Source organism: Penaeus vannamei, chromosome 37, assembly GCF_042767895.1.
Source record: "Penaeus vannamei isolate JL-2024 chromosome 37, ASM4276789v1, whole genome shotgun sequence".
Taxonomy (NCBI): domain Eukaryota; kingdom Metazoa; phylum Arthropoda; class Malacostraca; order Decapoda; family Penaeidae; genus Penaeus; species Penaeus vannamei.
The window spans coordinates 11,916,987-11,929,486 of record NC_091585.1 but is presented as its reverse complement, the minus strand read 5'-3'; the positions used below and the strand labels follow the sequence as shown (position 1 = coordinate 11,929,486).

Genomic DNA, 12,500 nt, shown 5'->3' with positions numbered 1-12,500 from the left:
ATTGCATATTGTATATACCGATAATCCCCCCCCCCTTCTCTGCATTCAAACACATTTTGTAACGCTTCTATGAAGAAACTGGAAACTGCAGCATTTTTCTCCTCCAGTCTAGCGAAGTCACTCTGGACGTAAACACCAGAGGGCTTGGCGGTAGCGGCCGCCTGGAGGTGGAGGGCGGAGGGCGCCTCGTGGTCGGCCAGAGCCTTAACTCGGTCGAGGGCGACTTCAACTCACTGGGGTTTCTCGACGGAAGCGTCGCCGACTACAGACTCTATGCCAACGCTCTCAGCTCAAGCCAGCTGGCGGGGTGGGCGGCCTGCAAAGACGTGCCGGGCGCCCCCTCACCTCTCGTGTCATTGAGAGACGGCAGACTCACGGAGGTTGGAGACGTCGAGGCCGGGGACATCGCGGTGCGCCAGGTGTGCGGAAACGAGGTCCCTGAATTCTCCGTTTTCTTTGCCGAAAAAATGGACTTTATCTCTTCCAATTCCTGGTGCACGAGGTTCGGGGGGAACCTGGTCCTGCCAAGGAATGCATTTGACAACGAATTAATGTGGAACGCCACAGCAAGCGGCAAGAACCAATGCTCCGACACCTGGACCTACCTTAGCTGGCTCGGGATCACCGTGGACCCCAACACCTCTCAGTGGGTTGGACTGAACGACAAGGAGTCTCTCTCGTTCTCGAATTTCATGCCAATCAACCGGCTGCCGTCGGGGGAATTCCAGTGCGCAGCCACAGTGAGTCACATCAAATACCACTGGACAGCGAGCTCTTGCAATGTGTTGATGTGCGCCTTGTGCAACCTGAAGGCTCTCCAGACCGTAAGATTGCGAGGTCTCTGCAGGTCCTCGCTCCTGGATCGCAAGTTCTACCTTTTCGCAAACAAAAACTATGAACTCGTTTATGAAGGAACATCCCACGTGAGGATACTCAAGGCTAGAGATGCTTGGAGGATGGAGAGTCGCCGCTATGAAAATATTTCCGCAAGGGTCGTCGAAGAGTCCACCGTCTTCCCCTTAGGCATTCACTCCTGGAAAATCAGGGGGGATAAATGTCAAGAGAAAGAGGTGAGACCTTGTTTTATATGTGGTTCATGGTAAATACAATACTTAATCATCTGTCTCAGCAGTCAGTTTTGTTCCAGAGTCAGTTGTAGCTGCTAAGTCTCCAAAAGTGCTGCATTACAAACAGGCTGAGGTCAAGCATGGATTCGAGTGAAAGCGATCTTTTAGATTAATTGGAATTGAAGTTGAATCAAGAAGAGTATAAAAGCATTTAAATTGTAGTGATAGCAATTATGAGGATGTGTGGAAAATATTTGTTTAGTACACGTTCTCATTGGCCTTGCTTCATCACTGTTGTCAAATGAGCCGTTTTCCCATTTGATCTAGCTGTAATTAGTTCCCTTTGGTGACTTTTGAGAAGGATTTTTTTTTTGTAATCATGCCGACCATTACCCTGTTGGTGCGTCGTTGGCAGTATTGGCTTACCACTTCGCCCTTTGAATGTATTGTCTTCTATTGTGTGTCTTTTTCTTGTTTTAAATGAATTTCTGTATAATATTTGACATATTTTCCGCAAAAGGGCCAGATAATATACATATTACCATCATATCTAAGTACGTCAGATTAGGCTAGTGGAACCCTGGCTTTCGGGGATCTTTTTCACTAAATAAAGCAAAAAAAACAACAACATAATCATGAAAAAGTTTACATAGTATCGGTCTTATCGTACTGACCGTCATTTCAAACATGCAAATAAAATACGATTTTCCAAAGCCATACCTGGCTAGATTTTAGAACACCTTTCCTTCCTCCGTCTCCTCCCTCAGCCGGTTCTCCTCCTGACCATCTGCCAAAGCCACGAATTCACCTGCACCGACGGCAGCTGCATCCCGAAGACCAAGCGCTGTGACCTCTCCCTCGACTGCCACGACAAGAGCGACGAGAGCGACTGCGACCGCGTCCTCATCCCCGAGGGCTACTCCACCTCGCTCCCGCCGCCGAAGATCAACCAGGAACCCGTGCCCTTCCGCTCCTCGGTCCTGATCCGGACGATACGCAGCATAGACATCGCGAACTTCAAGATCTCCGTCGACCTCGCCTTCGTCCTGATGTGGAGGGACACGAGGCTCCTCTACAGGAACCTCCAGGAGGATCGGAGGTCGAATAAACTCAACGACTGGAGGAGCATCTGGGTCCCCTCGCTCAAGATAACGGACATGACGCAAGGCAGCGTCGAGGCTAACCCTTTTAACACGGCCGCCTTCGTGGTCAAGATGGCGGAGCCTGTGCCAGATGACGACAGCACTATCTACGAAGGTTGGGGTTGAGTGCGTCTGGTCAGAGGGAGAGGGGAGGAGGGAGGGAGGGAAGGAGGGAGGAAGGGAAAGTCAGTGGGAAGGAGGGAGGGAGGAAGGGAGAGTCAGTGGGAAGGAGGGAGGAGCAAAGTAGAAAGGGAAAGATGGAGGGAACAATTTGGGGTGTGGAAAGGATGGATATATATATATATATATATATATATATATATATATATATATATATATATATATATATATATATATAGAGAGAGAGAGAGAGAGAGAGAGAGAGAGAGAGAGAGAGAGAGAGAGAGAGAGAGAGAGAGAGAGAGAGAGAGAGAGAGAGAGAGAGAGAGAGAGAGAGAGAGAAAGAGGGAGAAAAAGAGAGAAAATTTTCAGGTGCCATCTAACACTATATGCAGATTAATTAACAGTACAATGCAGAAACCCAATACATGTGTTAAAAAAAAAACTTAAAAACAAAAAGAAACAAAGATAACACATATATATAAACCTTCGCTGGAAACCAATAATACCCCCCCCCCCTTTTCCTCACAGATTACATGTACAGCGGAGCCGAAAACTACGTCCGTTACCAGGAGGAAATGACGGTGAATTTTGCCTGTTCCTTTGACCTGGTCATGTACCCGTTCGACCAACAGAAGTGCTACCTCGCCTTTGAAATACACGATTATGACCTTTCTTTGGGGTACTTTGTACTGGTGAGTTTTATTCGTCTATTCTTTATTATTATCAATATTTATTATCATCGTAATTATTGGCACTATTACATTATTGTTATTATTATTACTACTATTATTGGGGGGTGGGGGTAGGGGGTGAGCGGATGAGATACAAAGCTAAATTTCAGTTATTTATTATTAATTTTGTATCTAAGGGTCAGCTCATTTCTTGCATTTCTTTTTTTTTTTCTTTGGATCAATAAGAAAATGAATGACCGGTGCATATATACATTCAGGTTAACTCTATCTGTAATATATGCTGGTTATTCATCATAAAAGTCTCGGCCATTATCTATAAACATAAGAAAGGTTAATGCAGGCAAGTATGCATAACAGTATATACAATTTAGATATCAGGAAAAGTAAGGCCTGTATACATATACATATAAGTTGTATCTACGGACACGTATATATACAGTCACACACAAATGTAAACCATTAGTAAATCCCCGACCTGACTCTCCTGCAGGAGGCCAACGAGTCCCGGTTTATTGGGGACCGACACCTGATGGAGTACGTCCTCGACGGCGAGAGGACCTTCGTGTACAACGACCACAACGCGAGTCACGTCGCTGTGGGTTTTCAAGTCATATTTCTTGGAGGGTTTTAGACTGAGACACTCCCTCCCACACACACTTAAAACATACAATCACACATTTTGGTTGTTCTTGCTATTATTAACGTAATATTTCCTCGTTATCATAATAATCAGTTTTAATGATACTATGTTGATATAATATCACGTATGCTTTCAGGTGGAGTTGAAATTCCGAAATCAGTTCCTGTATTACGTCGGGAACGTCTTCATTCCAAGCCTCATGCTCACGATCCTCTGCTACGTCACTCTCTTCTTCGACGAGGATGACTTCAATGTCAGTGGCTTTGCGTTTCCTTTCTCCTCGACGTCACCAAGTGATAACTGTCGATTTGAATCTTATACGTGAGAATGTAATACAGTGCCGCTGAATCCATTTCTATCTAGAGTCGCTCATTTCGCATTTTACGATATTTTCCAATTGTAATTTTGTCCTTCCTTTGGTAATGACTTTCTCTTTACATTATTATTCTCTTTGTATATTTCGTGTCCCGTATAAACAGTTTATAATCGCGGTCCCTCACCTCCCTTAGGATCGCATCATGGTATCCTTAACGTCCCTCCTCGTCCTGGTCACGCTCTTCTCGGACTCCGGCAAGTCGATTCCCAAGACGGCCTACTTCAAGCTCATCGACGTGTGGTTCATCTCGCTCATCTGGGAGGACTTCTTCATCATCCTGTCCATCATCTACATCGAGGAGGTCCGGCAGGCGTCCCTCTCGAGCGCAAAGGTTAAGTCGACCTCGAGCATCCCCACACTTCCTCAGAGTCTCAAGAGCAGCAAGAAGCGCCATGTTCGAATCAATGACATCGTCACTTGGCTCTTTGCGGCCACTTTGATCATCATCCTTGCTGTTATCATTCCCCTGGGGGTCCATGGGTTAACGACGGAAATAGAGATCAAGTTCAAAGAAATGGTGTGAACTCTGAAGGCTGGGGAAATAATTAGGGTCCGATGCTTTATTGCGCTGAAGACGGTTAACCTCATGTGTATATCATGGACTTGAGGTTCTCACTTTGAGGGTGTGACTGATTACAAGGGAAGATGGGAGCCAAGAGGGGAAACTAGGAATCTCCCTCAGTGTACTCCCAATTCTCTCTGTAAATGCAGATGTGATTGTTAAGCAGATTTATGTACTCAAAGAGAGAGATAGAGAAAAAAATATTCATTTCTCAGTTTTTGCTTGAAGTTCAGAATGGGATTTTTAGTTATTTGATTGAATATGTGAGGCGAGTAGGGGAAAGAACTGACAGTAAAGACCAGCTGCTGGGCCAAAGAATTAAGAACTTACGTCTCATAAAATTGTCAACTGAACACACAACCAAACTTTCTTCCATGCTTTCATTACAGTGCTCCATCTGATATCACTCTATATTCACAAGAATCATAGCGCTTTTAAGACTATTCTCTCATTTGTCTTGCTTTACCCATGCTTGCAATACTAGAGCAGAGACGCCAAGAGAAGCAAGGGGCGGACTATCCTGGGAATCTAGACTTAAACTGGAGACCCCAATCAATCCTGGAGATTTTTAAAGTTAACACGAAGCTTTGGCAAAATCTGGAAACTTAACCTTCAAGAACTTACCCTAAGCTAGCCTGGAAGATCTTAGCTCTAAATATCAAAAGAATCGTTTACACTAAAAAAGCTAGGGGTTAAGTCTTTACTTATTCCAGTAGCTATATGTAAATGAACCGAAATCAACTTTTCCAATTAATTATATAAACTTACTACAAAATGTGGAAACTCAAGTGTCTCAGTGCTCCCTCAAGAGTCCAGGTTTATAAATATCTAACCAAAATGTTCTAGTTTACCATAGTTTAAACAAGCCTGTACACCCTAACCTGGAGAACCCTCATTTGCCTTGTCCTGGGTTCCCTAGACTAACCTAAACTAAGAGACCCTAACTTCTGATAAATCCTGAGACTAAATAGCAAGCCCTGGAAACCCTGAACCGCAATCTGGTCCGTTACTGAGGACATAAGCAGACACTGTGCAGCTGATATTTGTTCTGTTGACCTCTGCACACGATTTTTCGATCAAGAAAATGTTCAGCCAATTAAAATTAATATATCAAATAAACTCATTAGTGAAGCTTTCTTTACATGAAAACGTAATACATTTGTTTTCTAAAACTAAGCAACTGATTAATTCATATACTATATGCATGCTGATATGAATTAATTTGCAATGTGTTCACAAATAAAAAACAAGATAAACATAGAACATCATTTTCGAAACCTATACATCATAATTCCATTCTGTAGCGGATACGAACTAAACAAAAAGAAGTGACTTAAAACAGAGAGAACATTACACAATCAAATAAGGTATATATATGTCAGATACGCCCCAAGTCGTTATGTAACGGATAATGCTTTGTCTTAACTTTAGGCAGAGAAGAGGTAAATTGTTCTGAGAAGCAGCCAAAGCAACAGAGTTAATAGCACTCTATATCAGTCCTTAAATGCATGGTAGGAATTCATCTCACCATACAAACCCTGGAGACTGATATTAACGGTAACAAGAGGTATGATACAAGGCAATGCCATCCCACCCATTGAGCCATTCTTGCACAGTAATTCTTGCACATTCTGGCACTCACTTCGCCCCCTATGTGCGGTATACGTAGACTCTCATTAGTTACATGATGATACGGGAAACATATGTAGCTTCTGTAGAGTTCCTTTTGGTTTGTGTGGCGGGGGAGGGGAAGGATACATTATGGTAGTCATGGCAATCTTCTTTTTAGTTCTGTGGGATTTCCTTTGTTGCAAGCACACAGAAGGGAATCTGCTCTTATAAACCGAACTCTTACGCCTCTTATTCCTTCTCAAGCAAAGGTAATCTAGACACATTACGTTTTTTTATATCTATTTTAGAGGATATGAATATTTTCTATATTTTCACCATTATATATCCTCATCTTCCAAATTATCACATTTTCGAGGCCCAGGGCTGTCAAACTCACTCACTCAGGGGCCACATTTCACCTTCGTGGGCAGAGTGCGGGCCAAAGGAAGTCAACGCGACGAAACGGCCATAAGGTTGACGGAAAAACGTAAGAGGATATTTCGTTCATTATAAAAACACAGCATTAGAAAAAAAAAATTGTAAGAATGCAAGTGACAGTCCTAAATGGCGAAGGACTGGCTTAATTAATAATGTAAAACGGCTAAATGTAAGACTGAAATAGCAAATGTGCCGCGAGATAGATGTAGACCAATCATATAGACTGATAATCATTGTAACCGTAACTACTGTCTAAGATTGTCTTATGTTATATGATAGACTCTACCGTGATTTGCAAGTTTATTGTGCATACATAACAGTCATAGTAAAGAGCAAGTTAAATTCAGAGTAACATTTCTTTTTCTTTGACCATGTTTGGTACAACAAAAAATCATTTCAGAAAAAAAAACAGTGATGATATTATCTGAAAGCCAAGGCTGCTAAAGAAAACAAACTCAAATTTCGTTAATCTATTTCTCTGACGAACTAATGCTATCGTGGTTACGATGTTGCTGAAATGAGGGCAAGTCTTGTCAAATAAATGACATTAAAACTTTTCCCTTCGACTTAAATCGAAAATTGTTCATTTGGAACAATGCACACATCTATTCATCCTGAAAATCTATCTAACACTGTCACAATTCTGGACATGAATGCCTGCACTGTACTACGACTGACGCGGCCTGAGGCATAGATAATGTTGTATGTGACTCGGTCACGGAACCAAGAGAGCAAATGCATGCTCGAGTATTCACAATTGCTTATGTTGCTTATATTTTTTGCTGCAGTCAACTGCACTGTTTTTCCTATTCCATAATCTGAAAATCCAGGCGTTAAAATATTACTGAACATATAGTCATATATTGAGGTAGGAGGGGAGCCATAGAAGGAGTCATGACTATAGTCCTTCGGCAGAGTCTTGGATCTGACAATCTTTTCCCGGAAGATGTCCCCGTCATTGAGCTTCCTGCGGAACTCGGTATCAAACTGCTTGGCATGTTCCCAGAAAGTGTTCCTGTTGTGACGAGGTATTTGCATGGTGTGGGATATAGCACCCATGTGGTTGCCCATGGCTGTGACGGGGTCGCCATTCCAGTAACGCCTCAGGTTGACTGGATGACGGCTGGTTATGCTGTACACATCCCTCTCCAAGCCCGCATCCGCCACTAGCTCTACCAGGGCTGTGTTGATCACCGAAGTCATTCCTGAGTTGACGGTCACACCATGGGATCGACATCGCTCTTGGAAATTCTGCAACAGGCGAGGCTCAATGTCGGTCATGACGTATTCTGTGGGGGAAATTCCCTCTTCAGGAGTTCCAAAGGCCTGCTCGAGGAGTGGCGTAAACTTGGTATTCGCAGTTTCATCAATCATGCGCTGGAATTCATCTGGTCTGCTCTCCAAGTTCTTCAGCACCTCGCCTTCGATGTCCATGCTTTGTTCCCCACTCACCAACTTCCCCAGTTGTTCTTTGCTAATAGGAGAGCCCAAAACCACAGCCTCCAGTAGCTTCAAAAATGTATTGAAAATCACGAATCCAGTGATGCCATCAGACAGCCCATGATGGATGTGAAGCATGAGGTCATACTGGTGAGGAAATTTCTCCTTCATCTCTGGTATTGGACACGGGACGCCAGGGGCTGCCGGGAGGAGTCGAGCTCGCCAGAGAGGTGCTTCTGCTGAATTCTCAAAAGGTTGAATCAAAAGATTGTTGATTGTTGTTGTCACATCCGAATCCTTTAGAACCTGTACAAAGAAATTGAACATTAGTGTTATTTTTTATCTCAAAAGAGACAATTATATTTATATTGTACTTACATAACTGGTAAAAAACTTCGGCACATTTTTTAAAACCTTATATATATATAGCCAGAACCAGGTCTAATATTACCCAAAACTCATTCACTTCGCATGATTCATTAGATTTTTATCTCAACATCACACCCCTAGCCAAAAATGAGACCAATGCCTGCTAAATGGTAAATGAAGATCTCTCGAATAACCAAGGATGAAGATCCAATTACTGGCTGTGTACTTCATTTTAGTTTTGTTAATTGATTCTTTTCGGGGGAGGGGTTTGACTGAGGAGTCCCAGGTGGGATGAGCACTGCCTCCCGCACTCCATCGGGATAGAAGGCATAGTAGCACAAAATAAATTCTACTTGATGCATTTTGAACTACTAGGGGGGCACTTTGGCAAGTTTTGTTGTGTTCTATTGATGTGGATAGAGCAGACAAAAATATCCATGTACAAAATTTAAGTGGCTTTTCGTAATGAATTAACTTTTTATTGTTCACCTACGAGAAATTCTAATTTCATCAAAATCAAATGATATATAGCTGTCGCGATACCATTACAAAGATGCTGAGTAATTTTTTTCTTCAGTTTACCTTTAAAATCGCCTATACTTGCACAATTTTTTTTGTGATGGCTGTTGATAATCAAAAGGCTTTTTGCTAAAAAATAAGGATTTCATTTGTGAAGGTCATACATTACGTACATGGTCTTAAAATACGACTCATCTACATATCATCATCAACTACACCTTTACTCATCGTGCATTTATCTTCCACTACCCGTAATCTTAATAATAATGTGTCAGTATCCCCAGAGCACTTCAAATAGCGTTTGGCGCCCACACTCCCACTTGTTGTTTGGAAAAGCGTTATGTATTATTTCCAGATACTATTTCCCTGTCTCTACAACTTTTGTATAAAGGTCGTGTCTCCCTTCGGATGTTTAAAAAGTGGAAAACTAAAGGTTCTGCAAAAAGATTGGCAACTTATTTCAGCTCCTCGAAGTCCAGATAACACCGTTCACCTTCAGAGAGAATGAATTTGACCTACAATCTGTGCTGGCTTATAATCCCTTTAAAGTAAACTTCTCTCCCCAAAACTTCAAGCATGCAATCAGCGTTCCATGACATTTGTAAGGAACACGGGATCAGCATTATACGTGTCAGCAAAGCCAAGTTGAACCTATACTTCAGCATACGTTTTGCTTGCCCCTATTGTGGTGTCATATAACGTTCCTGTGTTTAACACGGTTATCCTTCAGCATGAAAAGTGACATTTGCAAAATTCATAGATACTTTGACAAATAACACCATCATCTCTGAATTCCCTTTCAGTTTTGTTATTACTTGGGAAAATAAAATTGACATCGGAAAACCAAACACTAAAGGTAAATCGACACGCGTCGTGGTAGTGTAAAGGTACTGTTACTATTTCTCATCATTTCTAGTCTTTCCCATAATCGTTCGCTTTTCTCACAGGCAAAAAGTTGACACGGGATAGTGTAAATATCCCACCAGGTCATTCAGGCCAGGAAAAATGAAAAAAAACGAGTGAAAAGAAAAAGAAAATCGTTCAGATAGGGACAACTCTTAGAGAACACCTGACCAGAGAAATCCTCCATGAATCTGTAAATTCGTAAGTGACACAACCACTACATATTCTTTGATTTGCTTGCGTATCTATCTGAAAACGCTTGAACTGTAAAAAGGTAAAATGTCAATTTGTTTTCCTTGCTGAAATATGAACATTTCTGTTGGATACCAATTGCAAACATATTTTTAGCATATGAGTGGAGAGATTCAATTCTCCGACTAATTTAATTTTAGTGTTATTTTGTCTTCTATGATAATACATATATATAATATATATATATATATATATATATATATATATATATATATATATATATATATATGTGTGTGTGTGTGTGTGTGTGTGTGTGTGTGTGTGTGTGTGTGTGTGTGTGTGTGTGTGTGTGTGTGTGTGTGTGTGTGTGTGTGTGTGTGTGTGTGTGTGTGTGTGTGTGTGTGTGTGTGTGTGTGCTTATATATATATATATATATATATATATATATATATATATATATATATATATATATATATATATGTTTAGTATTGACGCACCACATTCGGATTATATACCTACTGATAAAGAGTTTCCTTTATTTAAGCTAACTAACCAGACTCAGAAACAATGGAAATGCATTATCATATTCTTCCTATTTATCCGACTCGCTGTTAGAATGGACTAGGATACCAAGGAGTTTTATTTTTTATTTTTTTTATTTTTATTGTTTTTTAATTCTATTAATTAATAATAATAATAATAATAATATTTATCATTATTATTATTATTATTATTGCTCCATATCTCCTCTTTTAGATGTTTTGTTGGATAAAACTTACCAGAAAGTCCAGCTGGGGCTCAAGCGCTTCACACACCCACAGCGTCCCTTCCTTCCAGCGGAAACATGCTCTGAGGGGACTAATTTTCCTGTCGATTGAAAGAAAACATTAATCCTTTAAATCACTCATCAGCTTATACAGATTTACAGGTGTATTTCCCATACCAAAAGGAAGGAGAAGGTGAACACTGATGAAGCGCCTATTACTCTCTGAAAGATTCTTGAAGCTGAGTACCTGTGGAGGTGCTTGAGAGCCTCCTCGAAGTGGGCCGGTTCAAGGGGCAGACAGCTGTTGATGGTGAGGCAGCCGAGCAGGTTCAGCTGAGCGTATTTCGCGGCCACGTCTAACCTCTCGATAGTTCCTCCCGCCGGATGCAGCCACAGGACTCCGTTCTCGGCGCTCTTCGACCTGAAGTTTTTGTTTCCCACGAGAAATGCTGGTTATAAAATGGCTGGGAAATGGCATGTAACCTAGAACAGCGATTGTAGCAACGAGCACAAGTAGGATACATGTTATGGCATATAATGTGCATTGGTATTTTGCTCTAATCGATTGATTTGCCTTAACAAAACGCATTATTTGCACAATCATGAACCAAACTGCATTGCTGAAATCATCTACAAAAAAGAACGATTACCAGACCAGCTGCGACTCACGCGGCGTGGCTGAAGCGTGGCGCGCGCGAGGGGCCGGCGAGGCAGCGAGGGAGACCGTACGAGGCTGCCGCAGGAAGGCGAGGCAGCAATCTCTTCGTCGCCAGCATTTTGTCTGAGAGAAACGAAATAGGGATTTGCAGAGGAACTAAAACCTTTGTCCTTCACTTTCACTTTACAGAGCCATTTACACGAGGCTCAGCGAGTCAATGAACTTTTAGTCTATAAAACAATTATCATCCCACACGCTTGCACCAGACCGTAAAAATACATGCAGTGCAAAGGTCCCGAAGGCAGAAATTAAAGTCGATGATGCACTCGATAGACGAAAGAAAATCAACATGCTTACTTTTTCTTAAGTACGAGTGGAATAACTCAGTGAGACTTAACTGCATACGTACTGTAAATGAAGGGGCAGTTTCACAAAATCAATTAGATCATCTGTTTGGTATGTTGCCCATGTCATTTACCTCGACCCGGTGTTCCCAACCAAGGAGCCATGGCCCCCAGAACAACATGAAATGACCATAGAACAACATGAAAATGACGTCGAATTTTACCTCACCTGCAGTAACTAGATATAATTATCTCTCAAATAATACGCTGGAATCCTTTCTTATAGTGTTCTTGCCGTATAGCTTCTGACACCATTACACTATCCCTAACTAGTGGTAACTGAATCTGAAAAGTAGCAGTCACTGAACGGGGCCAAGGAGGTACTTATGTATCATTTTTTGGTCGGGGCCACAAAATGAAAAAAGTTGGAAGCCACTTATCTCGACAGCGATAAAAGATATGACTCGACATTTCTTTATTCATGTCTTTTTTTCTATTTTTTGTTATAATAATCATGTTGCTTACGGCACTACGTTTCCGATAATTTTTAGATAAAATTTCCTTTTTATGAATACTTTCTTCATCGACATGATTATAAGCATAATAACAATATCCAGCCTTTTTGATGCGAAACAATAGACCTGTAGAAATTCCTTA

General features: G+C 41.6%; 2 protein-coding genes across 4 annotated transcripts in view; one reads left to right on the top strand and one right to left on the bottom strand.

The window, feature by feature from the left end:
- Nucleotides 1-4,563, top strand: part of LOC113804732 (uncharacterized) — an 8,846-nt gene extending 4,283 nt beyond the window's left edge. Inside the window, exons 5-10 of the mRNA XM_070115439.1 lie at nucleotides 108-1,070; nucleotides 1,835-2,324; nucleotides 2,861-3,024; nucleotides 3,515-3,619; nucleotides 3,801-3,917; nucleotides 4,174-4,563. Of these exons, the coding sequence (XP_069971540.1) occupies nucleotides 108-1,070; nucleotides 1,835-2,324; nucleotides 2,861-3,024; nucleotides 3,515-3,619; nucleotides 3,801-3,917; nucleotides 4,174-4,563 (2,229 nt within the window). The remainder of the gene's footprint in view (nucleotides 1-107; nucleotides 1,071-1,834; nucleotides 2,325-2,860; nucleotides 3,025-3,514; nucleotides 3,620-3,800; nucleotides 3,918-4,173) is intronic.
- A 2,374-nt stretch (nucleotides 4,564-6,937) lies between these two features.
- LOC113804706 (uncharacterized) lies at nucleotides 6,938-12,268 on the bottom strand. Of its 3 annotated transcripts, none has more exons than XM_027355587.2 (5): nucleotides 12,073-12,268; nucleotides 11,511-11,622; nucleotides 11,089-11,262; nucleotides 10,855-10,942; nucleotides 6,938-8,397 (listed from the first exon to the last, which is right to left on the bottom strand). In XM_027355587.2, exons 2-5 carry the CDS (start codon nucleotides 11,615-11,617, stop codon nucleotides 7,261-7,263), a joined length of 1,506 nt encoding a protein of 501 aa, XP_027211388.2. In that variant the 5' UTR covers nucleotides 11,618-11,622; nucleotides 12,073-12,268; the 3' UTR covers nucleotides 6,938-7,260. The 3 variants fall into 3 exon arrangements, with proteins under 3 accessions (XP_027211388.2, XP_069971327.1, XP_027211387.2); XM_070115226.1 differs by having other exon boundaries at nucleotides 12,068-12,096; XM_027355586.2 differs by lacking the exon at nucleotides 12,073-12,268 and adding an exon at nucleotides 11,857-11,917.
- Nucleotides 12,269-12,500: the final 232 nt, after the last annotated feature.